The following is a 24,872-nucleotide window of genomic DNA, read 5'->3' as shown; positions in this document are numbered from 1 at the left end:
GGCAGTTGAAGGGTGCCTGTCTGCCTTGCTGCTACCCCTCCACCTCCTTCCACATGCTGTTGATGGGCACCAAACAGGGCCCAAGCATCTTGGGTTCTTGGTCGGCCCTTTATCACAGATAAATATATGCCTTTGTGCGCCCTGGCGTTCTGCTTTTGCAGTTTTCTGTTCCTTCTTGCATATTTTCCCTCACGAACACGACTCTCACCGTTGCCAAAAACCGAGGACATCGACCCTCCGCATACCGATCGATCGAAGCGAACGTATAAAGCAGCCTCCATCAGCCGCCTCGTTTATTATCCCCAGAAACGCCCATCGCATGCTCTCCCCACAGTTCGACCGACAGACCTCCCCAAACAGGGGCGGCCTCGTGAGCAATCCCCACGGTCTCAATCCTAGGGCTGGCCCGACGGACCGCGAGTTCTACTATACGCAAGTTGATTGGGTATAGCCTGATTGAAGAGCAAAATGGGTCGCCAGCATCCGTTAACGACTACAGCACCAGTAGACGCTGGTGGCTGACTGACGGGACTTTATCCAAAGTGGGGGAGATTACAACCTTGAGCACCACTACGGAATTTTTTCTGGAACCGGCCAACCCCGTGCCAAGGACTTCCCAAGGACCCCCTCTACCGCGCCGCTCTGGATCCGCTGGAAATTCCCCGTTGTTGCCGCTCTCTTTGCCGCAACGCCGTTGAGATTCATCTTCGTGGAAATACCCGGATTTGGCCTCTTCGAATCAATTCCAACTTCATTCAGACCGACCGAATCAGCCACGCCAGGAAAGAGGGGTTGGGGATTTCTTCAGTGACTCGGCTGTCCGCCAGCCAGTATTCTATGTTGCATTCAGTCGGCGCACCGGTTGTGGGCACCCCATAATGCACCGTGATCTTTGTGATCTGCAGCCCAATGCTGCTATTTTGTTCCGAGGCACCTGAGATTGGAGCGCAAACGAGTCCCCTGAGAATGGAGACAGACAACGTCAGCGACTATGCAGGCAAGATTACCGGTTCATACATCAATGCTTGGCCATGAGTCGAAACGTCCCGCGTCGGCGTCTGCTTCCGTTCGGTGCATTGCCTCCCCTGAACTCCCCTGCCTCCGCGTGCCATGCCGCCTCCTCGCCAGACTCATCAGCTTCTTCCGCCCTGGGGAAATCTTGGGGAAACCCCACCGCGCGGCTCCTTCTCCAATCTATCTGCTCCCTTCATATCAAACATGGCTTTGCCAACGCTGCAGATCCCATATTCTCCTGGCGGAGGCTATACTCTGGTCATGCAGCCCAATTTATTTTCCTACATCTCCTCCAAGTCATCGGCTCTGATTCTGCCGCGGATCCATCCTATCGGTGACATTCCATTTGTTTTCCCCGGACTGCGCTTCCGTGATTCGATCCTGGGAATGCGGAGTCAGGCACAGTCAGCTTACTCTCGCGATATGGTTATATCCATGGCCGCTCCCCGCCTGAGACGTTTGTATCTGGAGGCTGGCTTGTCTTTCTTTGGCCCAGCGCTGAATCCAGAGTCGTCCTGTGCTTTGGCTGTTCTGGAAAGTGACAATGAAGTTTCTCAGCCGTGTTGGCGCGACTGCCCTCGCGGCGTCGCTTTGTAGGTGCTCCTAATAAGTTTTGTGATAGAAATCCGGCTGATAATCGACAGACCTGCAGCATGGCATCGCGCAAATGGCTGATGGTACCTACACTGATCAAACGTCCGGCATCAAATTCAAGACGTGGACTCAAGGCACCGAGGCTACTGAAGCCTCTCCATTTACCTTCGGTCTGGCTCTCCCAGGTGATGCTTTGACCAAAAACGCCAACGAGTACCTTGGTATCCTCGTATGTGGATCATCTACCCTCACTTCTTCTTGTGCTGACAGAGAATAGCGCTGCAAGATCGAAGATGCCGCTGCTCCCGGCTGGTGCGGTCTTTCCCACGGCCAGGCCGGTCAGATGACCAACGCCCTGCTCCTCGTTGCCTGGGCCTCTGAGGGAACTGTCTACACTTCTTTCCGCTGGGCCACCGGCTACACCTTACCTGGCCTCTACACCGGCGATGCAAAGCTGACCCAAGTTTCTTCGAACGTCACCGACACCCACTTCGAGCTGATCTACCGTTGCCAGAACTGCTTCTCCTGGAACCAAGACGGCACCAGCGGCAGCGTCGAGACAACACAGGGATTCCTCGTTTTGGGCCACGCGGCTGGCAGCTCTGGTCTGGAGAACCCAACCTGCCCTGACCGCGCCACGTTTGGCTTCCACGATGCTGGCTTTGGTCAGTGGGGTGCTCCCTTGGAGGGTGCCAGTTCTGAGTCGTACGCCGAGTGGGCTGAGCTTGCTACGACTACTCCTGAGACTGACTGTGAGGGGTAAGTAGCGGTACTATCAGTTCGGGAAGGCGTGATGCTGACGATCCTATAGTACTGGGCCTGGTGATGCTGAGTGCACTCCTGCTCCCGAAAAGGTCTACGACTACATCGTTGTTGGTGGCGGTGCCGGCGGTATCCCCGTTGCCGACAAGCTCAGCGCCGCCGGCCACAGCGTCTTGCTCATCGAAAAGGGACCTCCTTCCTCTGGTCGCTGGGGTGGCACCATGAAGCCCAAGTGGCTCGAGGGAACCAATCTCACTCGCTTCGATGTCCCCGGCCTCTGCAATCAGATCTGGGTCGACAGCGCCGGCATTGCCTGCACTGATACTGACCAGATGGCTGGTTGTGTTCTGGGCGGCGGTACTGCTGTCAACGCCGGTCTCTGGTGGAAGGTAATTTCAAACTCCAAGCCCCATCCTGCAGAAAGCTTGCTTACAAATAAATCAGCCCCCCGCGTCTGACTGGGACTACAACTTCCCCGCTGGCTGGAAGTCCAAGGATGTTGAGGCTGCCGCCAACCGTGTCTTCGACCGGATTCCTGGTACATTCAAGCCATCTGCTGATGGTGTCCTCTATCGCCGTGAAGGCTTCGATGTTCTTTCCAGCGGCCTGAGGAAGTCGGGCTACAAGGAGGTTGTTGCCAATCAGTCGCCCAACGAGAAGAACGGCGCGTTTGCACACACCCACTTCATGTTCCGATACGGTGAGAGAGATGGCCCGCTTGCCACATACCTTGTTTCAGCCAACAACCGTGACAACTTTGACCTCTGGACTGGCAGTGCTGTGCGCAGGGCTATCAGAACCGGTGGCAAGGTTACCGGTGTTGAACTCGAATGCTTGAGGGACGGTGGCTACAGCGGTGAAGTCAAGATTAGCGCCAAGGGTGGTGTCATCTTCTCTGCTGGTACTTTTGGCTCTGCCAAGCTTCTCATGCGCAGTAAGTCTTTCTTGTGGGCTTTCTCAAGCACCGAAAGCTAACACACAATGACAGGCGGTATCGGTCCCCGTGACCAGCTCGAGATCGTTGCCGGCTCCAAGGACGGCGAGACCTTCATCTCTCGGGATCAGTGGATCGACCTCCCGGTCGGCTCCAACCTGATTGACCATCTCAACACCGATCTTATCTTGACTCACCCCGACGTCGTCTTCTATGACTTTTACGAGGCCTGGACTGCCCCCAATGAGGGTGACAAGGAGCGTTATCTCAACAACCGCACTGGTATCTTGACCCAGGCTGCCCCCAACATCGGACCCATGGTCTGGGAAGAGGTTACTCCTTCTGACGGCATCCCCCGTCAATTCCAATGGACTGCCCGTGTTGAGGGAGATGGTCGCATCACTGACTCCCCACGTATGTTAGCCCTTCTACAATGTGTAACACCCACAAGCTAACAGATTAGATGCCATGACTCTCAGCCAGTACCTCGGAAGAGGTGTCGTTTCCAGAGGCCGGATGACCATCACCCCTGGTCTCGCCACCGCTGTTTCCGAGCACCCCTATCTCCACAACGCTGGTGACAAGGAGGCCGTTATTGCTGGTATCAAGAAGCTTCAAGCCGCCCTTAACGTGATCCCCAACATCACCTGGGTCCTTCCCCCTCCCACCGGAACTGTTGAGGACTATGTCAATGGCGTAAGTCTTTTCCTCATTTACGCGCCATGAACAATGGCTAACATTGTCGATAGCTCCCTGTCTCCCCATCCGCCCGCCGCTCCAACCACTGGATGGGTACTGCCAAGCTTGGCACTGATGATGGTCGTGAGGGTGGTACTGCCGTAGTTGACTTGGACACCAAGGTCTATGGCACTGACAACCTCTTTGTGGTTGACGCCTCCATCTTCCCTGGTATGTCGACGGGTAACCCGTCTGGCATGATCGTCATCGCGGCTGAGAAGGCTGCTGAGAGGATCTTGGCCCTCAAGGCTTAAGTGGGAGTTAAAATGGAATGTATAAATAACAAGGTTTAGGTGGTAGGAAAGTAGCAAAAATTGTACATGAGCTCAATTAGTACATGATGTTGAATGGGACGTAACAAAGTGGGTTGCTGTACGGATAGAATATCGTGTAGAGCCCAAAGGGTGTATTGATACTATGTCGGGGCAGACAGGATATGCTGAACGATGTCGTTATGAGACTTGATTGTTGAGATACCTAAGACATACAATGAGGAGGGTGATGACTGGACGTAGGTATACAAGTATGAAGCCCTGAATACCCGCGGGACATACCTGTCTGACCTCGGTGCAATGACCCTCGGTAAGAATCGATACGGCTGATGGTTAAGAACTGGCTGGATTAATGAGTTTTTCTCAGTTGAACTTGCGTGTGACACCACGGTTGTAGCGAGTAATATCAATGTCACCGTTCTTACCTTTTTGCCTACCCACAACACTGTCTCACTCTACTATTACTCGACAACACCATTATCAACGACTATAGCAATGTCACACGCTTTGATGCTGAGAACCGTTACCGTGCTGCTTTGTCTGGCGGTAGGCTTTCTCTAATGAGCGTGGCTCAGAAACATCGCTTTTTCCCAACATTTATACTTGAACATCGCGGTTTCCTAGAAAACTGCAAAGGATCTTGTTAAGGTAGATATACATATAGCTATATTAGATCTGAATTTGGTCAGCTCCGGAGCCGCGCATCATTTGTATCTGAATTACGTGGATCCCAAAAAGCGTAGCTCAAGGTGCCCAACGGTGCCTAACCGTAGGGGTTTTCTGTGACACCCACAACGCACAACATTATCATTATGTACGCGTCTGCTACGGAGTGTAGATTTCTATATCAAGGCCTTAGCAAAAGAGCATAATAATATCTTTTGAATTTCCAAGACTACTTTTGGCTCGGAAGCTCCAACTAATCTCCCAGATTTCCACCTTCAATATTCATTCACTTACAGCCCCTGGCGCGTGCAACATCCGTCTCTTGGATGGTCGAGATGCAACATCTGACCCTTTCTCTTTGTTATCTGCGCGCTTCTCAACACGTTCATCCCTGTTCCTGTTCTTTTGATATTTAAGTACGCCGTAAAGTGAGCGGCGAGTTTTACGAGGGTCTTTTCCAAGTCAAATTTTGAATGGAGATATTCCCCAGCGTGACAATCATACTTAGTACTGGCCTTTGCCTCCTCGAGCTCATCCTTTGATAGTTCTCGAAATACTGCTGTTCTAAACTCTTCGGGCCTGGTTGCCCCTCGTTTTTCAAACTCAATGAAACCAATGAGCTCCATGGCATCGAGGTTATCCGTGTCATACCTAATGACCTTGTCAGGCTTAGATGGGCAATCAGGTATGCGCTCAGGGGTGTCACTAGGTTCGTTCGCCGGAGGAGTTTCTGGTTTGCTTGCGGGAGCGAAAAACTCGGAGATCGTACCAAAACTCGGCTTTCCCTCGACCTCGCGAGCGCGGTAGAGTGCGTAGCAGACAGGTTGTAAGATCTGTCCGTCCCACCAAGCGACCACATCAGCCTCGCTATGCAAGGCGGCCGTTGGATTATTTTGAGACATTCCGACTGTCTTGAGATGGTCTTTATGCGACTGAATGACTTTGAGGCCTATGTCAACTAGTAAGCTGGGTGGGACCTCGATCCATCCAACTGCAGGCTTTCCTCTAGCTGAGGGATCGCTCGGTTTGCGAATCTTTTTGCTTGTTAGAGGTAGAGGCTTGTGGAAGTGGCTTGACTGGTGATGGAAGGGCATCCAACACGTTGCTGGGGAGCAACGTACGGTTTTGACGGTGCGTGTACCATGACTGTTGTTTGGCCCTCTATTGTGCAACACAGAAAGTCTGACAGGGAGAATGCGCTGCAGGCGAATAAACGGAAGAGACAAAACGGAAGATTGAAAAGCTTTTGCAGGAATCTGTGTGGGTGCCATCACGGCTCCTGCCGGTTGTGCTAATTAAGCCCGTCACTCTTTCTTAATTCCGCCTCTCAAACTGCCCTCGCCTCGAGGTTTTTACCGTCCTAGTAGGAAGGGAAGGTGAAAGCGGTTAGGAAACCGGAGCGGCAGGAGTGGGATGGGAAGGTGGACGATAAGTTGATAAAGCGGGTTCATGGGGTTTGGATGAGCAGAGGACCTCGTCTACAGGATTCGGGGGGTTGCACGGTTGGGTGTACTAGCCTTTAAGAAGGGTACATTTACTTTTTATGAGGTGACAACGCCTTGGTATTGTCTAAAGTCAAAAGCTAATTTGTAAATATCACTTAGGTTATGTAGATTTTGAGGAGACCAGACGCTGTGCAAGTAGGGTTTACGTCGGCGACCGGCTGGGGAAGTAGATATAATAAATGCGGTAGAATAAGATGTTATAGTACCTTCGCTAGCCCTACATTAGGGGGATAGCAAAAGAAGTGTACTCAGAAATATTGGCATCCCCAATAAACTGTCCCATAAACATCACAAGATAATGGGGATAAGATTGTAAATGAGTCTATCTAGAGGGCCCTATGTGTTGCTTCTTGATGGGAGAGATTTACAAAGACAGCGTTATATAATTAAAGTTAAAGAGACGTATTATCTATCTAGGTCACCATCGGTTATAGCATAAAAGCCCATCAAGCCTCTCCTTCTTGCTCCTCTGGGAGCTTAGGCAGTTCGCTCCCCTGCTCACGAAGCGCAAGTGTAGAGCTTTGTGACTTTAAACTCGAGATGCTTGTGTTTGTTTCGCCGGATGAATGTAGAAAACACTATCTACCGTTATTGTTGTGGATTGTGAGGTAGTGCTTTGGTTAGAGCCGCGCTGTTGTTGATAGTGTGACGGATGCTTTCCGGCTTTTTTTCAACATCTTACGCATTATGTTGCGATTTTTGTGTTTCCGGTCTTGCTGATGCTTCTCTTGGAAGATCCATTCGCGTACAGGTGCGTATTTGTCATCGTTCCCCCAGATCTCTATTAACTATTGTGCATATTGATCCTGGTCACCTGCATGCCAGGCTTTGGATATCAACTCGCTCCAAGCACCAGTCGTGAGTTCATTGTTTTTCCAAAGGCTGGAAGGGGCAGTACTGTAGGATAGGCGACATTGGCTTCTTCTTTGGTGGCATTGGCTTCTTGGGCTGATCTACACAGTGAAGAGGATATACCTGCTTGTTGTAGTACTAGAACAAAAGGAAGGCTGTGAAGCCTATAAAAGCAACCTACGAGTTCTTGTCTTTGTGAATGATGATTTTATTCGGATCGAGATTGTCCAAGCCAATGAGACGCTGCCACCACGAAAGTCGCTCCGCGTCAATTACGCGTTTCAATACAGACCTGCACTCCTCCTTGCCGACGTCTTGCTTTTGCAGGATTATATCCTCCATGGTGTCGCTGGTGACCCGCTCGAGAAGGATCATACGCACCAAACGTAGACGGTCCGGAATATGGGTTTCGACCGCAAAAGTCTAGGCATCATAGTATTGGGGTGCTACTCTATCGGAAATAGTTGCTTCCTCCAGGTGATGTTCCATGAGAATGTAGGACCTGGCTTCGAGGGCATAATCCAAGTCTGCGCGGGTCATGCAGTGCATATCTTCATTGTAGTCTGAGTCGTCTTGGTCTGGGTAAGTTTGGTCCGGGTAATCAACCCCGTCGTAGATTTTGGCATGCGCTGCTCCGATGGGTTGCCTTTAAGGTGGTAGACCACCACAGTTGAACCACGTCCACGGTTTTTCTTTGATGGAATAAACTCATCAAATACAAGTATTTCTTGACCGTGGTCGATGGGTCTAACGTTTCCCAAGGACAAGGGTCCTGTGGGGGGTTATTTAACGCAAAGTGGAGGCGATGGTCTCGATGAGCGACGTCGACTTTGGGAGTATTTCCCCAGTACATCTGCCCAAAGGGCTCCGGTGGAATATGTCTTTGAATGTTGGACTCGACGCCGGCTGCATAGCGCTCGCTGGGAGGGGGATCTGTGTTGATCCCATTGCGCAAAGGTGGTGTTTGCAGAAAGCTGGTGTTCGTGAAAAAGAAAATCGAATGCCCAAAATTAAACAGGAGAGAAGTAGGCCAGCGCACACCACCGTTAACCTGCCACGAATGTGGCTTAGGGTTTGGAAGTGGCGCTAGGCAATAAAAAACACATGGGAATCTGGTGGTGGCAGCTGTAAGGAATTAGGCTTCACTTGGCGCTGAGCGCCACTCCCGAGTACATGATTTGTTTTCATGCTCAAGTATCCTCCTTAAACACTCTCCCCGCCCTGCCCCTAACCCTCTTTATTTCTGCAACCATCCTTTTACCCCTGACTGTTGCCCCGCCATCATTGGATATATTTTTGTAAACCGAGCACCTCGCTCTTGAGCATGCGGGTGCCTGATATTACCCCGCATTTGCCCACATGAAGAGCTGCTGTGCCGTGAAGAATGGGATAGTTATGCCCTTGTCCATCTGGCTTGCGGAAGTTGCTTTACTGTTCGGCATCATATACCAACCTGGGAGTTTCTAGGCGGCTTTCACCCTCTCCCACGCGACGACACACCATGTCACTCATAGAACTTCCAGCCGAGATCCTTCTTCAAATCTTCGACCATGTGGGCTTATCATACTTCCGCTCAGACCTATCACGCCTCAGAGTCTGTAAGCGATGGAACGGACTTGCCCATATCGTGTGCTTTCGCGAGGCCTGCATCACGACCAAGATGCTACGAAGAATGGCGTCGTCTCCATACGCGGAATCAAGTCTCCGCGAGATGGAGATTCTCGACCTGAACCTGGAAGGCTTCGGCACTGTCCGGCGGGGGACTGTCTTGGACCCGAAAGATTCCAGCTGGAATTACGTCCCGGATCAATCGTCATTGCAAAGGAGGACAATGGAACTAAACGACGATCTCGTCCACCTCGCCACCATCATCAAACAATCCCGAAAATTACGCACCCTGCGCATCAAAGCTATCAAGCCATCGAACCCTGTTTTTGAAATCCGAGAGACGTACCTCTTCCCATCCACGCTACGCGCCTTGCTCCTATCAACCAACAACCTTACCGCCCTGGAGCTAGACCTCTACGGTACTCGACCAGAACCAGAGGGTCATCCCCACCACGGCGATGACGGCCACGTCTGCCCGATGATCGGCGCGCTTCTCCCAACGTTGCAGCGTCTACGGCTGCGCGTGCGCACCATCTGCGCCGATGCCCTTAGACCTCCGCGAGATTTCCCCGGTCCTCTTCCTTTGCGTGTGCTGCTTGTTGACTTTGTATTGACCGAGGAGCTGGCAAACGAAAAGTCAAGGTTCACCGCACGCTGCGGTGGCCCGGGGAGATTTGTCAGGTTGGCCCAGGTGGTGAGAGGGGCTGTTCTGAGCCGGGCGCGGGCTCTTTTGCCGCATACGTCTGCTCCCAAGATGGTGAGGATACTGACGCGTACCATTTCGGGCGATGAGATTCAAGGGATTAATGTGTTGACTGGTAAGAATATTAAAGTCAGAAAGGGTGCGGAGTGGGATGATGATTCTGAGGTCATGATGGATTGAATTGTACCTAGGAAAGGGAGGAGTTCAAGATTCGGGACCTTAATTTGACCATGATCAGTAGCTACCGACCTACTTATTATGTGAGGACGCTAAAATCTCTTATCTGTGCTCAAAGTGGGTAGCTCGCGAGCAAGCACTGTGGCTGGTATTTTTAAATAGATGCTGTTGGCTTTACCTCTTGCCTTTGCCAGGCCCTTGAGCCTTTGACATGTATTTATTTGCCCTCTTTGGCGCCTTTCCCCAGGGTTTATCGCCTTTGTTCACCGCCTTGGGTTTGAGCCACTCAGGTGTTTCTACCGTCACCTTGGCTTTGAGCCACTCAGGCTTTTCTACCGTCACCATGTCCCTATCTCCTATGGATTTATCCATCGCCTTCATATCTTCCACAGATGCCGCTCCACGTGGTGACGGCCCTAGCCTCCTCAACTCCTCGCCATTCTCCCACTTGCGGAACTTGATATGGTGATACAAATTTTGCGTCCCCCTTGGGCACTTCAGCCCCAACTCCCTCGCCTTCTTGATAAGCCAGCCGCAGATGTAGTCAATCTCCGTCTCTCGGCCACCCTCCACATCTTGCAACATGGAGCTCCGGTTCTCACCGGTGCGATCGGCCAGCAGAAGAGCCTCTCTGAGCAAGGCTAGATCCGACCAGGCCTCGTCAAGTTTTGGGTTTCCCGAGGGTAGGTCGAGCACGGCACGGACAATGGGGCCGATTTCTGCCACTAGTGAAGACGGCCTATACTCGGCGGTGATACCAGTGACTGGATGGTCCGGCAGAGCCTTGAATCTTTCCAAACTCCGAAGCCAACCGTTGGGGCATCTATGTACGGCCGTCAGGGGGTTGATGACAGCGTTCATGACCAGCTTGCGCAGCCGGGCGAGTTTGATCTTTTCATAGTCCAGAAACTCGGTCCGAAGGGTTGGGTGACATTTCTCGAGGGCCCGGCGGAGGGGATGTTGCTTTTCTATCTCCTGACTCTCGCTGAAGGGTCCGATGTTGAGCGGGCCGGACCCAGCCACTTGGAAGGTGAAGGGGCAGACTGGGCGGCTAGGGTCGCCGCGGCCAAAGACGCCAGTGCTGCAGACGCCTGCCCAGTATGAGGGGCGGTGCTCTGGGGATCGGAAGGCGAGGATCTGGGAGTCGAGTTCTTCCTTGACACCCATGCCGTTCTGCAGCAGCAAGACGGTCGAGTTGCGATCGAGGCGGGGTGAAAGGAAGCCGACAGGAGTGAGTGTTTGCTGACCCTTTGTTGCGACGATCAGATTGCTGATGTGTGGTGAGCCAGGCCTGGACTGTCCGATCCACTCGGCTCTGAAGCCGGATTTGGAGTCTTGGGTGTGTTCATCGATCCATTTTGTGATTTTCCTGCCGCCGTCGACGAACTTGTCGTAGGAGTCTTTTTTGCGGAAGATCAAGGTCACGGGAAGTCTTGGGTAGTGTGTTGCCAGTGCGTGTGCGACATATTTGCCGAGGTTTCCAACCCCGAGGATATGGATGGCACGATCTGACAGCAACATGGTGGATTGACTGACTGCGAGTTGCGGTTAAAATCTGGGTCTTCGGCCACTTGAAATTTGCGCCGAGCCAGTTGATGCACTAACAATTTTGCCATTTATCTTCTTTTATAAACTTGTTTTTTGTCGTTTTCGCCAATCTACGACAGGTGTCAACATCTGTAAATCTTCCGTAGTATAGTGGTCAGTATGTGAGCTTGTCATTCCAACAAACGCTCGAGACCCGGGTTCAATTCCCGGCGGGAGAGTATGCCATGTTGTTTTTCCTCTATATCGTAGCTGATGCTATTTTTGCAGTTCTATGCTTTTTGGCTTTTTCTAGAGGCGCATGGCAGACTAATTCAGAACAGTAATATCAGGCACCCGCGTTCTCAAGAGTGAGGTGGTCGTAAAAGATATCCACTGTTGGCAGGGCAACAGTCAGGCGTGCAAACAACACAAAGAAGCGTCCAACTGAAAGACATGAATGACTTAAACATTTAGCTATCTGAATGATCCAGCGCATCTATAACTCTAACTGAATCAAATTCATCAATGTTTTGCATACCAAGAGAACAGTTCCAGACTGCTAAATCCAACCCCCCGAAAAGAAAGCACCAAACTAATTCGTCTCACAACCAGCACTGTCACATCCGAGAATCTCAGACTTCAAATCACGGCCCGTCACCACCTACTTTCTACCTCCCCGCCGGCTGTTGCCATTCTTCCTCGGTGCACCCCGTCGTCGTCACAGAAACCCCTTCGTAAGGCGCAGTCTTGAGTTGCACTTCAGGTGCAACCTGTGCGAAAGCCGTGGCGCCTTGCTTACGAATCCCGTAGGCAGTCAAATCTCTCCGCAGAAATCCATTAAACAGCGAGGGTTAAGCGCGATCTCGGTCCGGATTACCAATGGAAAAAGGCATGGCAACTTATTGTGTATAGTACGCATAACCTGACTCGGACCGCGAGGGATGTTTCTTTGGGGGTTCAGGGCGAGTATACGTTCCCTAAAGAGTCCACTGCGGTGCGATGCCGGGTAAGAATAGTAGCCCGCCATACACTGGCTGTTGCGGCGGATATAATTGTGGGGGAGGATATAATTGTGGGGGGATATAATTGTTAATCAGAATATAATTATTTCCTAATAGATTGGATAACCAGGAAATAGACTATATATGGATCTAGTCCACCACCACCACACTAGCCACACAACCTTATTAAAATTACCCCTAAATAATCACACTAGCTACAACAATATTAATATTAAGTTAATTTCTATAGGAGTTATACTAAAATATAGCTTAATTACTATTAAAGTAAAACATTATATCTCCTTCTCGCTTGCGCCTAATTTAAACCTAATAACTATCACGGTTCTGGAAGACAGTAGGGCCACGAGGACTAATTAAGACTGGACCGCGCCATCGGGCGGGGCTTACGGTTCAGGAAATTAGACAGACTAATAAAATAGGGACCGGAGACCGCGGCGGGGCTTACGGTCCACGGTCTAGTATCGGCTAATACGGAGCGGACCGAGGACCGTATACAAGACGACAGTCTACGGTTCACGGGTCTATATATATAGAGGAATTAGCTAGCGTAAATAAATAGTTCCGTAATATATAATTTAAATTATATTTATAGTATTTAATATTTAATATTAAAATATTTTATTATATACTATTTAGCTGCACCGAACTAAAATTATTTAAAAGTGCCTTTAACCGATATCCCTTTTAGAGGTTCTAAATAGGGGTTCGTTATACGTTATATACTTACTTTAACTTTATTATAAATAAGTTAAAGGCGTTTTTTTACTATTATAGCCGGACCTAAAAACGTTTAGATAGGAGGCGTCCCGTCTAGTCTAAGCGCCGAGGGACTTTCCGCTAGATTTATACCCTCTACCGTAAAGTAAGTTATTAAGCGTCTTAAAGAACTTAAAGATAAAGCTTAATAAACCCGGAAGTAGATTTTCGCTATTTTAATTACGTTTAAATCGACTATTAAGTTCCTAGTATCGGAGCGTTATAAAAAAGAAAAGGTAAAGTTTAAAGGGTTTTTAATTTAGCTTAAAACCTATTTTTATTAGTATTTAAATTAGTTTATTAACGAAAAGTCGAAAGTAATTTTCGCGGCTACTAGGTTTAAAAATAAAGCTTTTATATAATTCGAGCCTATTTTCGATAACTATTATAAGTAAAAGCCGGAAAATTAAAAAAAAATTACTATAAAATACTTTAAAAACTATCGTGCTTTTAAGGCCAAACTTAAAAAAGTATTTAGAGAATACAATAAAGTAAAACGCGTGTAAGGTAAACTCTTAAATTTACGCTAAACGCGTTTAATAGCCGATTACGCGGCTTAATTTAAAATTAATAACCTACGTAATACTATTAACGATAAAAGGTTAATATAACTTTTCTATTATAGCCTTAAAAATAAAATAAAGGATAAATTATATAAAGAAATAAGGCCTAATACTATCGATAAATATATCGTTATAATTATATAAATCGACGATCGGTAATTTAAGTATTATATAAAGAAAAAAGGAAGTAACGATAAGGGTAATTACGGTAATAGTTATAAGGGATACTTTAACGGTAATTACTTTAACGATAAATATAAACGGAAATACCTTAGTATTAATTACTCCGGTACTATATACTCGGGACTAATAAACGTCGATACTATATAGTAGTAAAGGCCGTAAGGCCGAAGCTAAAGTAAAGATAACTTTAAGTATTTTAATTACGGTAAAGTAAAATACTTTAAGAAGGATTATAGGGTACTTAAACGGTTTAAATAGAAAAAGGAGATCGTATTAATTACTATATCGAAAGGACCGAAGGTTATAAAGGTAATAATTATTGGGTATTAATAAGCTAAAGTAGTAAGCTCCGAAAAAAACTTTAATTAGTATACCGGATAAAAAAATATAAAGTTCTAAAAAGTAAAGGAAATATTAAAAAGGCTAAAGGTAAAGTATAAGGAAAAAAATCTTTAAATATAAACCTTACGAGATTAAATAGTATAAATTACTATAGAAATTATTACGGAAATCGCTAAGGACGAGGGTCTTGCGTAAAAACCTATTAAATAAACGATATTAAAAAAGTAATATAATAAGTACGGAATTATTATTTTATAGGATATATTATAATTTATAAAGCTTTTATATAAAAACTAAAAAAAGTATTCGAAAAGTAGGAAAGTCGCTAATATCGGGATCGTGAAGTTATTAAAAAATATATTAATATCTATATAATATATACTTTATAAGGAAGATATGGTATAGCTTTATTTTAGATATTTAAAGTATTAGAAAGTACTTTAGTTTTAGTATATTATATATAGATATATAAAGTATTATTAAAGTAAGTTACTATATAGCTATTAGCCGATACGTAAAGTAAGTAAAGAAAGTAAACTATAATTAATTAAAAGGATTATAGCTTAGTAAGAAAAAGCCTAATAAAAGGACTTAAATAACTATATTTTATAAAAGGTTTAGAACTTAATTAAACTAAAGGATAGCCTTTAAATAATATAGATTATATTAAAGTATATAAAGTATTACGTTAAATATATAAATAATTAGAATATAAATAATAATATATATTTGTAAAAGGAAATAATATTAAAATAGTACTAAAGCTTAAATTATATTATATATTTATAAGAAAAGGTTAAATAATATTATTAAGCTAAGATATTTAATACTAAATAGAAGAACCGTTATCGAGCGTAAGTACGAAAGAATATTAAAAACGGAAAATAAAAGGAAGCTAAATAAATATAATTAAAAAACTTTATATTACTAGTTAACTTAAAGTAAAAGGACGCTTTTAAACGATATAACCGCTTAGGAAACGACTTACGGCCCTTCGCGGAGGCCATTAACTTTTAACGGACTACGAACGGTATTTTCGAAAGTATTAATGTAAGGCGAAAGTATATGATAACGATCCGGCGCTCGTTAACGAGGTTATTACCGTATAAGAAAAAAATAAAAAAAATAAACGTCTTTAAATTACTATACGATAAAAAAATCTTTAAGTAGTAATATTAATAAATAATAATATAAAAACGAACCTAATTTTATTATAATTCGTATATTAAGCCTATATACCGTAAAAGAAAAAGAAAAAATAAATTATTATATAAAAACTATTTCCTATATAAAAAGTCTATAAAGAAATATTACCTTTAAATATTATAGTTAAAAGAAAAATAATATTAATTATATTTAATATTATAAATATAGGACCCTCGAAAGATATAATTTTAAAGTAATTATAATATAAAAATTATAATTTAAATATTAATTAAAGAGATAGTAAGTATTTACGACTAAAAGAGCCTTAAAAGTATTTAATTAATAATAGAAAATTAAAAGTACGTATAGAGTAAAGTATTAAATAAATACCCTTTACAGTACTACCGTAAAAAGTATAGAAAATAATAATGTATTTTATCGATATAGGCGGTAAAATCGAAGAAATAGGGTTAACGACGTTAGTAGAAATATCGGAGGTTAATAAATATATTTACTATAATAATATAGAGAAAAGTAAGAAAAAAGTAATACCGATAGAATATTGAAGATATTTAGCTTTTACGGCTAAATACTTAAAAGGGCTTTTAAAGTGAGGACCGTAGGATTATAAAATTAAATTAAAAAAAAGAGTTAAACTATAGTTATTTAAGGTTTACTATATTAATAATAAGTAAAGTAAGGAACTATAGAAATATTTAAACGAAAATCTAAAGAAAAAATATATTAAAAAGTTTATATTACTAGTAAAATACTTTATATTTTTCGTACCGAAAAAGGATAGTAGTTTATAATTATATATAGATTACCGCTAACTAAATAACGAAACGGTAAAAAATAATTATTTATTATTATTAATATTTAAATTATAAAGTTAATTAATAAAAACGTAATATTTTATATATTTAAATATACTTATCGAGTACGCTTATATATAAATTAAAGAAGGAAATAAATAGAAAATAGCGTTTTATATACCCTATAGTTATTTCGAGTATTTTATAATATTATTTAAATTAACTAATATACCTATAACGTTTTAATTTCTTATTAACTATATAATGCGGAAATACCTCGATAAAATAATAATATACTATCTTAATAACGTTCTTATTTACTTACGTACTTTAAAGGAATATAAATAGTACGTACGAAAGATACTCGACGCGCTATATAAAGCCGGACTTTTAATTAATAAAGAAAAGAGCGAGTTCTACGTATAGAAAATAATATATTTAAAATATTTAATATTATTAGGTAAAGTTTATATAGAGTTTAAGAAAATTACGGTAATTAAAAACTAGCCTACGCTATAATTATAAATATATATTAAAGAATTTTTAAAGTTTATAAACTTTTATCGGATACTTATTTAGAACTATATAGGTATTATAAAGCTATTTAACTATTTAATTAAAAAAGATATAAAGTTTTAATAAGGATAGAAAAAGGAGTAGGCCTTCCGGAAGCTAAAAGAAGCTATTTTAAAAGACCCGGTATTTAAATTATTAAACCTTAATTAACTATTTAAAGTCGAGACAAATATATTAAACTATACGATTAGTAAATAGCTAGGATAGTAAAACGATAACGGTAAGCTATACCCAATAGCCTTTTTTTTAAAGAAACTCGAGGAAGTACGTTAAAACTACCCGATTTATAATAAAAAACTACTTACTATTATCGAAGCGTTCGAAAAGTAAAAACTATATTTTAACGGTATTAAGTACGAAATATAGGTCTATATAGATTATAAAAATCTATAATACTTTATTATTACGAAGGTCTTTAATGTACGGTAAATATAATAATTAAAGTTTTTTTTCGGAATTTAATTTCTAAATTAATTATAAAAAGGGTTCGGAGAATATTAAAATAAACGTACTTAACCGGTAAACCGATTACTATAAAGATATACCTAAAGAGTTACTATTATTATTTAAGGAAGCGCTAAATAATACTTTTAAATATTTACTATAGCTATAAATAGAGTATTACGTAATATATTATAAAAAAATTACTTTTAATAAATATTAAAAGAAATTAAGTAATAATATTATAGAATAATATTAATAGGAAAAGCTAAAGCCGTAAGGTATTTAGAAAGATAATTAAGAAAGACTATAGTATAAGAATCGAGCGTACGTAAAGCTAAGTAATAAAATAATATTAATAATAAAAATTTACGTATCGAAGTTCGGAGGATATATAAGTATTATTAAAATTATAAAAAAAATTAAATAGTACTTTAATTAGTTAAAGATTAAAGACGACGTTAAAGAAGTTATTTAATTATACTATATTTATAAAAGAACGAGGGTTATAAGGTATAAACCTTATAGATTTTTAAAACTATTACCGGTAGTAAAACGGTTATAAAATTTCATTACGATAAACTTTATTATTAAATTACTAAAGTTTAAGGATATAATAACCGGTATTAAATATAATAATATATGAACGGTAGTTAATAAGCTTATTAAATAAATATATTTTTTATTTTATAAAAAAACTTAATCGGCAAAATAATTAATAAATATAGTACTATAATATATTATATTAATATATATATAGCTAAAGGAATTTATTATAGATTATAATATTAAATTCGTATCGAAGTTTTAAAAAGTATTAATAACGAAGTTAAAGGTAATAAATAAAGTATTTTCGGTTTACTACCTTTAAATAAATAATTAAACGAAATAGTTTAATTAAATTATAAAATAATACTTACGGAATTATATTAATTTTAAATAGGACGATTAAGTTAAATTATTATTTACGGTATAACTAATATATAATATATCGCTAATTAAAACGATTAAAGCTATATTATTTTTTACGAATTTCGGTTATAAAATAGACTTACGGTAGGGACTTACGGTTAAGGTATTTAGGGTTAAAGTTAAAGTAAATAAAATATATATATTTTACGATAAACTTAAGTAAAAACTAAAGTTTATAAGGGAAAGGATATAGAAATACTATAATATTAAAAGGCTCGAGGGACCTTACTTTAAGGGGGGAAATATAATATTTCTTTTTATATATAATTTATGTATTAAAAGATTTAATAAAAAGCTAGACTATAGGAGAGTAGGACTATTTAAGGTTAAAAGAAAGATATCGGAAACGGTATTCGAATTAAAATTACTTAATACGATATATCTATAGTTATATACCTTTTATATTTTACTTTTAAAACCCGTATTATACGTAAAAAAAGCTAATATATAGGTAATAGTAAAGGATAAAAAAGAGAAGTATAATATAAAAGAGATATTAAATTTACGGTTTAATAAAGGTTAATTAAAGTATTTAGTTAATTAATTAGGATATCCGGTTATAAATAATTCGTAGGAATTATAAATATATTTTAATTATTTAAATAAATAAAATGAATTTTATTAACGATATCCGGATTAACTAAAACCTAAATAAATAAAAAAAGACTTAGTCCCGGCCTATAGTTAAATACTATAAAATAAAGCTAAAATCTTAATAGAAATCGAACCTACGCTTTTAACGTAATAATCGACGTACTATATATTATACTACGAGGTTAAAAAGTATAAAGGGGATTAAATATAAATAATATTATACGCTTTAAGTATTTTAGGAAATAAAAGGCGTATTACTAACGGTATCTAATATAGCGAAAAAGGAAAAACTAATTACGTTAAAATCGAAGGAAAGATCGGAAGGCTAGTTAAGGCTTAAAGAAAGGTCCGAGACGTAAGGAAACTATAGAACGGTATCCTAAGTGGCGTCCGGCCGCGTAAAAGTACCTAGCGAAGAAGTAAGGGGCGCCGTAGCGGTAGACTATACTACCTAGGCATCCTCCTCCTAAATACCCCGCGTAAAGAGACGCTTTTCGCAGGTATGGAAGGAGTGGTATATTCGTTTTACTTAAATAAACTAGATAGTTAATTACGAAAGTTAATCTTTAAGCTTTTATTTTTTACGCTCGAGCTTATTTTACTCTTTTAACGTTTGGGTTACTATCGAACGGTTAATTATAATATAGGAAAGAAAGAAAAATATATTTATGGGCAAAGCTAATATTAAATCCGTTATATAAAATTTTACGGCGTACGTATTCGGCGTACCGTAAGGACTCGGGAGCTATAATATAAGGGGTCCCGGAAGTAAAATAGGTAGAATATAGTATTATAATAGTATTACGGTAGTAAATTCGAGAGGTAAAGGCGAAAAACTATTTAGTTTTATAATAACGTTTTTATACGCGATTAAATATAATAAGCGGTAAAATAAAAAAAGAAAGAAAGATTTACGATATCGTTAATAGTAAAAAAAAACTAAGTCGTAAAGGCTTCGGCCTAAAAATAGAGTATTATATTACGGTTCTAAAAAATAGTAGGGCTACGAGGACTAATTAAAACTAAACCGCGCTATTGGGCGGGGCTTACGGTTTAAGAGATTAGACGGATTAATAAAATAGGGACCGGGGACCGCGGCGGGGCTTACGGTCCACGGTCTAATATCGGTTAATACGGAGCGGACCGAGGACCGTATATAAAACGACGGTCTACGGTCCACGGGTTTATATATACGGAGGAATTAGCTAGCGTAAATAGATAGTTCCGCAATATATAATTTAAATTATATTTACGGTATTTAGTATTTAAGATTAAGATATTTTATTATGCACTGTTTAGCTATACCGAACTAAAATTATTTAGAAGTGCTTTTAACCGATATCCCTTTTAGAGGTTCTAAATAGAGGTTCGTTATAATAACGTGCGTTGCGCCGCATAGGCTAAGCTAACTCTAGCTACTCTATATCCTCCTTAACTAATACTTTTTCCTCCACTATCCTTCCTTTAATATAGGCCTCTTTTAGTTAATAAAACTTTATAGAATTCGAGTTTTCTTTATTTAACTTATATTTTTTTAAGCTTTTTAAATATTTTATTAATATTTTACTATATTAATTTTATAAATAAATATTTTAAATTTTAATATCAATATAATATAATTAAAGCTTCTATTATAAACCGTTTTCTGGCGGATATATAGTTTTTAAATAAATCTTTAACTTTTTTAGTTAGTTAAGAATCCTTTATAATATAAAAATAAATATTTTTAAAAAGAAATTTAATAATTTTATAAAAATTATTACTTAACTTAAAATAAGATTTATATTTATATATAAACTATAATTCTATCCTATATTAATCGTTAATAATACTTTTTTCTCTTAAAGCTTTATTATAAATAAAATTATATAACCAAATTAAATCTATTTTATTATTAAATATATAAATAATAGGAATATTATTTACAATTATAAACCCTTATATATTTTTTATATTAAAAAGTAAAAAAATAATAAAAAAATAAAAAATAAAAATATTATTTTTATAATTATTATAAATACAAAAATAGAGTTTTAAAAAATTTTGAAATTTAATTTTTAATATAAAATCTTTCTTCAAATTAATTAATAGTAAAGCTATTATTAATTTAATTATTTTTTAACATAATTATATATTGATTTTATTTAATTAATCTTTAAATTTTTATTTTTAAAAGTTTTTACTTTTAAAAATAATTTTAAAAGGGAAATCTCTTTCATTTTAAAAAATATATTTCAATATTATAATTTAAGTCCTTTTTTATTTTATTTAATATATATAAATTTTTCATTTTACTTCGAAAATTTAATAATTAAACTATTTTTTTTTAGCTTTTTATTATATTTATTTTATTATCATTATATTTATATTTAAATTTAATTTCATTAACGTTGAAATATAAGTTAAAGAATTTATTTATATTTATTAAAGTAACTTTATTAATCTTAATATAATTAGTTTTTTCTAATTTTTATTTTAATATTATATCACAACTCTGGTACAGGACGGCTATAGGGCCGCGGGAATAGGGGCCAATTAGGAGAACGTATAGGTAAGCCAATTATAGTAAAGGACGAGTAATTAGTGTAATTAAGGTACTAAGTAGACTAAGTAAAGTAATTAGTATAGTTAAGGCACTAAGCAGGCTAAGCAGAGGGGATTAGTAGCCTTAAGAGACTAATTACGGCTTAGTATAAAAACTATATATACGGAGGAACTAGCTAATATAAATAGATAGTTCTATAATATATAATATAAATTATAATCGTTAGTATTTAGACTATTATAATAAAGATAAACTATTACTATATATTATTTAGCTATACCAAACTAAGATTATTTAGAAGTACTTTTAATTAGTATTCCTTTTAAAGGTTTTAAGTAGGGGTTCGTTATACGTTATATACTTACTTTAACTTTATTATAGATAAATTAAAGGCGTCTTTTTACTATTATCGCCGGACCTAAAAATATTTAGATAGGAGGCGTCCCGCTTAGCTTAGGCGCCGGAGGACCTTTTATTAAACCTATACCCTTTACCGTAAAGTAGGTTATTAAGCGTTTTAAAAAAAACTCGAAAATAAAGCTTAATAGCCCCGGAAGTAGATTTTCGTTATTTCGATTACGTTTAAATCGATTATTAAGTTCCTGGTACCAGAGCGTTATAGAAAAGAAAAGGTAAAGCTTAGAGGGTTTTTAATTTAGTTTAAAATCTATTTTTATTAATATTTAAATTAATTAATTAACGAAAAATTAAAAATAATTTTTACGGTTACTAAGATTAAGGATATGGCTTTTATATAATTCGAGCCTATTTTTAACGACTATTATAAGTAAATGCCGGAGGACTAAAAGAAAATTATAGTAAAATATTTCGAGAGTTACTATACCTTTAAAACTAAATTTAAAAAGATATTTAAGAAATATAATAAAGCAAAGTACGCGTAAAAGAAGCTCTTAAGTTTATATTAAATATATTTAGCGACTAATTATATAATTTAATTTAAAATTAATAACCTATATAATATTATTAATAATAAAGGGTTAATATAACTTTTTTACTATAGCTTTAAATAAAAGGTAAAGGATAAATTATATAAAGAATCGAGGTCCGATACTATCGATAAGTATATTATTATAACTATATAAATCGACAATTAATAATTTGATTATTATATAGAGAAAAGAAGTTACAGTAAAGGTATATATAGTAATAATTATAAGAAATATTTTAATAATAATTATTTTAACGATAAACGTAAGTAAAGATATTTTAATATTAATTATTTTAATATTATATATTTAAAACCGATAAACGTTAGTATTATATAATAATAAAAGCTATAAGGCCGGGGCTAAAGTAAAAATAACTTTAAATATTTTAATTATAGTAAAGTAAAGTACTTTAAAAAGGACTATAAAGTACTTAAATAGTTCGAATAAAAAAAGATTATATTAATTATTATATTAAAAGGATCGAAGGTTATAAAGGTAATAATGTAACGAACCTCTATCCAGAACCTTTAAAAGGGATATTAGTTAAAGGTACTTCTAAATAATTTTAGTTCGGTATAGCTAAATAGTATATAATAATAGCTTATTTTAATTATAATAGTCTAATATTAATAATTATAACTTATATTATATATTACGGAACTGTCTATCTATATTAGTTAGTTCCTCCGTATATATAGACTTTAGAACTTTAAGGTACTTGCCTTATTATAACCTCGATTACTCTTAATATATTATATTCCGCAATATACTTATCGTGCTATACCTTTAATTACCCCTAGTACTTTATATTCTATAGACTACTTATAAACCTTAGTACTATAGTACTTTTATTTATACTTAATTAGCTATCCTTTAACTTCTTTAATAATCGGCTAGGCGCCTTATGCCTTATATATAGTATAGCCTATTATTAGTTTAACTATAATATAATACCCCTCCTTTTAACTTAATATCCCGACGACCGTATCCTTAAAATAATATTTATATCCTTACTTCCTTTTATATTTCTATAGTACGTTCTTTTTTTTTTTTTTAATTATTATATTTAATCGTATAAGGAAATCGACTTATACAAGTATCGACCGTCGTTATAATTAAATATAGTTTTTTACGAAATTTAATTTTATAATACTTAAGTATATTTATTATAAAGAAAATAATTTTTAATACGTAGCTTTTCCTCGATACGATCGGTACCTTTCGTATATTAATTTTAATTACTTTTACTATAATATTTATAGCGTAGATCGTAAATTTTTTTTCGACCCTCTTTTTTCCTTTTTAACTAGCTCCGTAGTCCGTCTTTTAATTAAAGAGAAAAAACGTTTAAATACCGAAAAGTAAATTACTTTAAGTAAGCTTTTTTATTTCGAAGCGTAATCGCGTACTTTTAAGGTTCGAGCTTTTACTATTTTTCGTCGCGAATCTCGGTTCTTTAAGGAAGAAAAGAAAGAGGCTTTCGCGCGGCTTATTATCCTATATAGGCTGCCGGTAACGGATACCTTTATTACTTTTTTTTTATTACCGCTTTTCCTTTTAACTTTTCTTTTCTAGATCCTTCCTTAAGCCTTAACTGGCCTTCGGATTTTCCTTTAAACCTTAATATTACCGGTCCTTCTTTCCTAACCGTATTAAATATTATTAATAACGTACTTTTTATTTCCCGAAATACTTAAAGCGCGTAATATTATTTAAATTTAATTCTTTTTATATTTTTTAACTTTATAGTATAATATATAGTATATTAATTATTATGTTAAAGGCGTAAGTTCGATTCTTATTAAAGTTTTTTTAATTCCGTTTTATAGTTATTTAACTATAATCCGGAGCTAAATCTTTTTATTTATTTAGGTTTTAGTCGGTCCGGATATCGTTAATAAATTTTTTTTTATTTATTTAAGTAATTAAAGTATATTTAAAGTTTTTATAAGTTATTTATAACCGGATATTTTAATTAATTAATTAAATACTTTAATTAATATTTATTAAATTATAAATTTAATATTTTTTTTATATTATATTTCTTTTTTTCGTCCTTCGCTACTATTTATATATTAACTTTTCTTATGTATAATATAAGTTTTAAAAATAAAATATAAAAAGTATATAACTATAAATATATTATATTAGATAGCTTTAACTTAAATATTATCTTTAATATTTTCCTTTTAACTTTAAATAGTTTTACTTTCTTATAGTTTAGCTTTTTATTAGGTTTTTTAATATATAAATTACGTATAAAAAGGAATATTATATTTCTCTCTTTAAAGTAAGGTCCCTCGAGCTTTTTAATATTATAGTATTTCCGTATTTTTTCCTTTATAAACTTTAATTTTTATTTAAATTTACCGTAAAATATATATATTTTATTTATTTTAACTTTAGCCTTAAATACTTTAACCGTAAGTCTTCACCGTAAATTTATTTTATAATCGAAATTTATAAAAAACGGTATAGCTTTAATTATTTTAATTAGCGATATATTATATATTAATTATACTATAAATAATAGGTTAACCTAATTATTTTATTCGAAATTAATATAATTTTATAAATATTATTTTACGATTTAATTAAGCCGTTTCGTTTAACCG

The 24,872-nt window shown here is 37.8% G+C and overlaps 3 protein-coding genes and 1 non-coding gene across 4 annotated transcripts; 2 read left to right on the top strand and 2 right to left on the bottom strand.

Annotated features, from left to right (window-relative positions):
* Positions 1 to 52: 52 nt before the first annotated feature.
* On the top strand, positions 53 to 4,409 carry QC763_000280 (uncharacterized protein). The gene is made up of 8 exons (XM_062905070.1): positions 53 to 1,607; positions 1,659 to 1,837; positions 1,886 to 2,367; positions 2,420 to 2,759; positions 2,815 to 3,304; positions 3,359 to 3,718; positions 3,768 to 4,000; positions 4,054 to 4,409. The coding sequence occupies exons 1-8, from the start codon at positions 1,559 to 1,561 to the stop codon at positions 4,294 to 4,296; spliced, it is 2,376 nt and encodes a 791-aa protein (XP_062765483.1). The 5' UTR covers positions 53 to 1,558; the 3' UTR covers positions 4,297 to 4,409.
* Positions 4,410 to 8,838: 4,429 nt separating this feature from the next.
* On the top strand, positions 8,839 to 9,828 carry QC763_000290 (uncharacterized protein; the record flags this gene model as incomplete). Its single annotated transcript, XM_062905074.1, has 1 exon — positions 8,839 to 9,828. One exon carries the CDS (start codon positions 8,839 to 8,841, stop codon positions 9,826 to 9,828), a length of 990 nt encoding a protein of 329 aa, XP_062765482.1.
* Positions 9,829 to 9,999: 171 nt separating this feature from the next.
* PAN5_1 (2-dehydropantoate 2-reductase (Ketopantoate reductase) (KPA reductase) (KPR)) lies at positions 10,000 to 11,346 on the bottom strand (the record flags this gene model as incomplete). The annotated part of the gene is made up of 1 exon (XM_062905077.1): positions 10,000 to 11,346. One exon carries the CDS (start codon positions 11,344 to 11,346, stop codon positions 10,000 to 10,002), a length of 1,347 nt encoding a protein of 448 aa, XP_062765481.1.
* Positions 11,347 to 11,509: 163 nt separating this feature from the next.
* QC763_0063260 lies at positions 11,510 to 11,591 on the bottom strand. Its single transcript has one exon. It is a non-coding gene; the product is annotated as a tRNA-Asp (tRNA).
* Positions 11,592 to 24,872: the final 13,281 nt, after the last annotated feature.

The sequence above is a fragment of the Podospora pseudopauciseta genome, chromosome 4 (genome assembly GCF_035222475.1).
Source record: "Podospora pseudopauciseta strain CBS 411.78 chromosome 4, whole genome shotgun sequence".
Classification (NCBI taxonomy): Eukaryota; Fungi; Ascomycota; class Sordariomycetes; order Sordariales; family Podosporaceae; genus Podospora; species Podospora pseudopauciseta.
This window is presented reverse-complemented; position numbering and strand designations above follow the sequence as displayed.

Coding starts and splice junctions, on each gene's coding strand:
- QC763_000280 (XM_062905070.1), top strand. CDS start 1,559: ATGAAGTTTCTCAGCCGTGTTGGCGCGACTGCCCTCGCGGCGTCGCTT. Junction 2,368..2,419: donor CCTGAGACTGACTGTGAGGG/GTAAGTAGCGGT, acceptor ACGATCCTATAG/TACTGGGCCTGGTGATGCTG. Junction 2,760..2,814: donor ACGCCGGTCTCTGGTGGAAG/GTAATTTCAAAC, acceptor CAAATAAATCAG/CCCCCCGCGTCTGACTGGGA.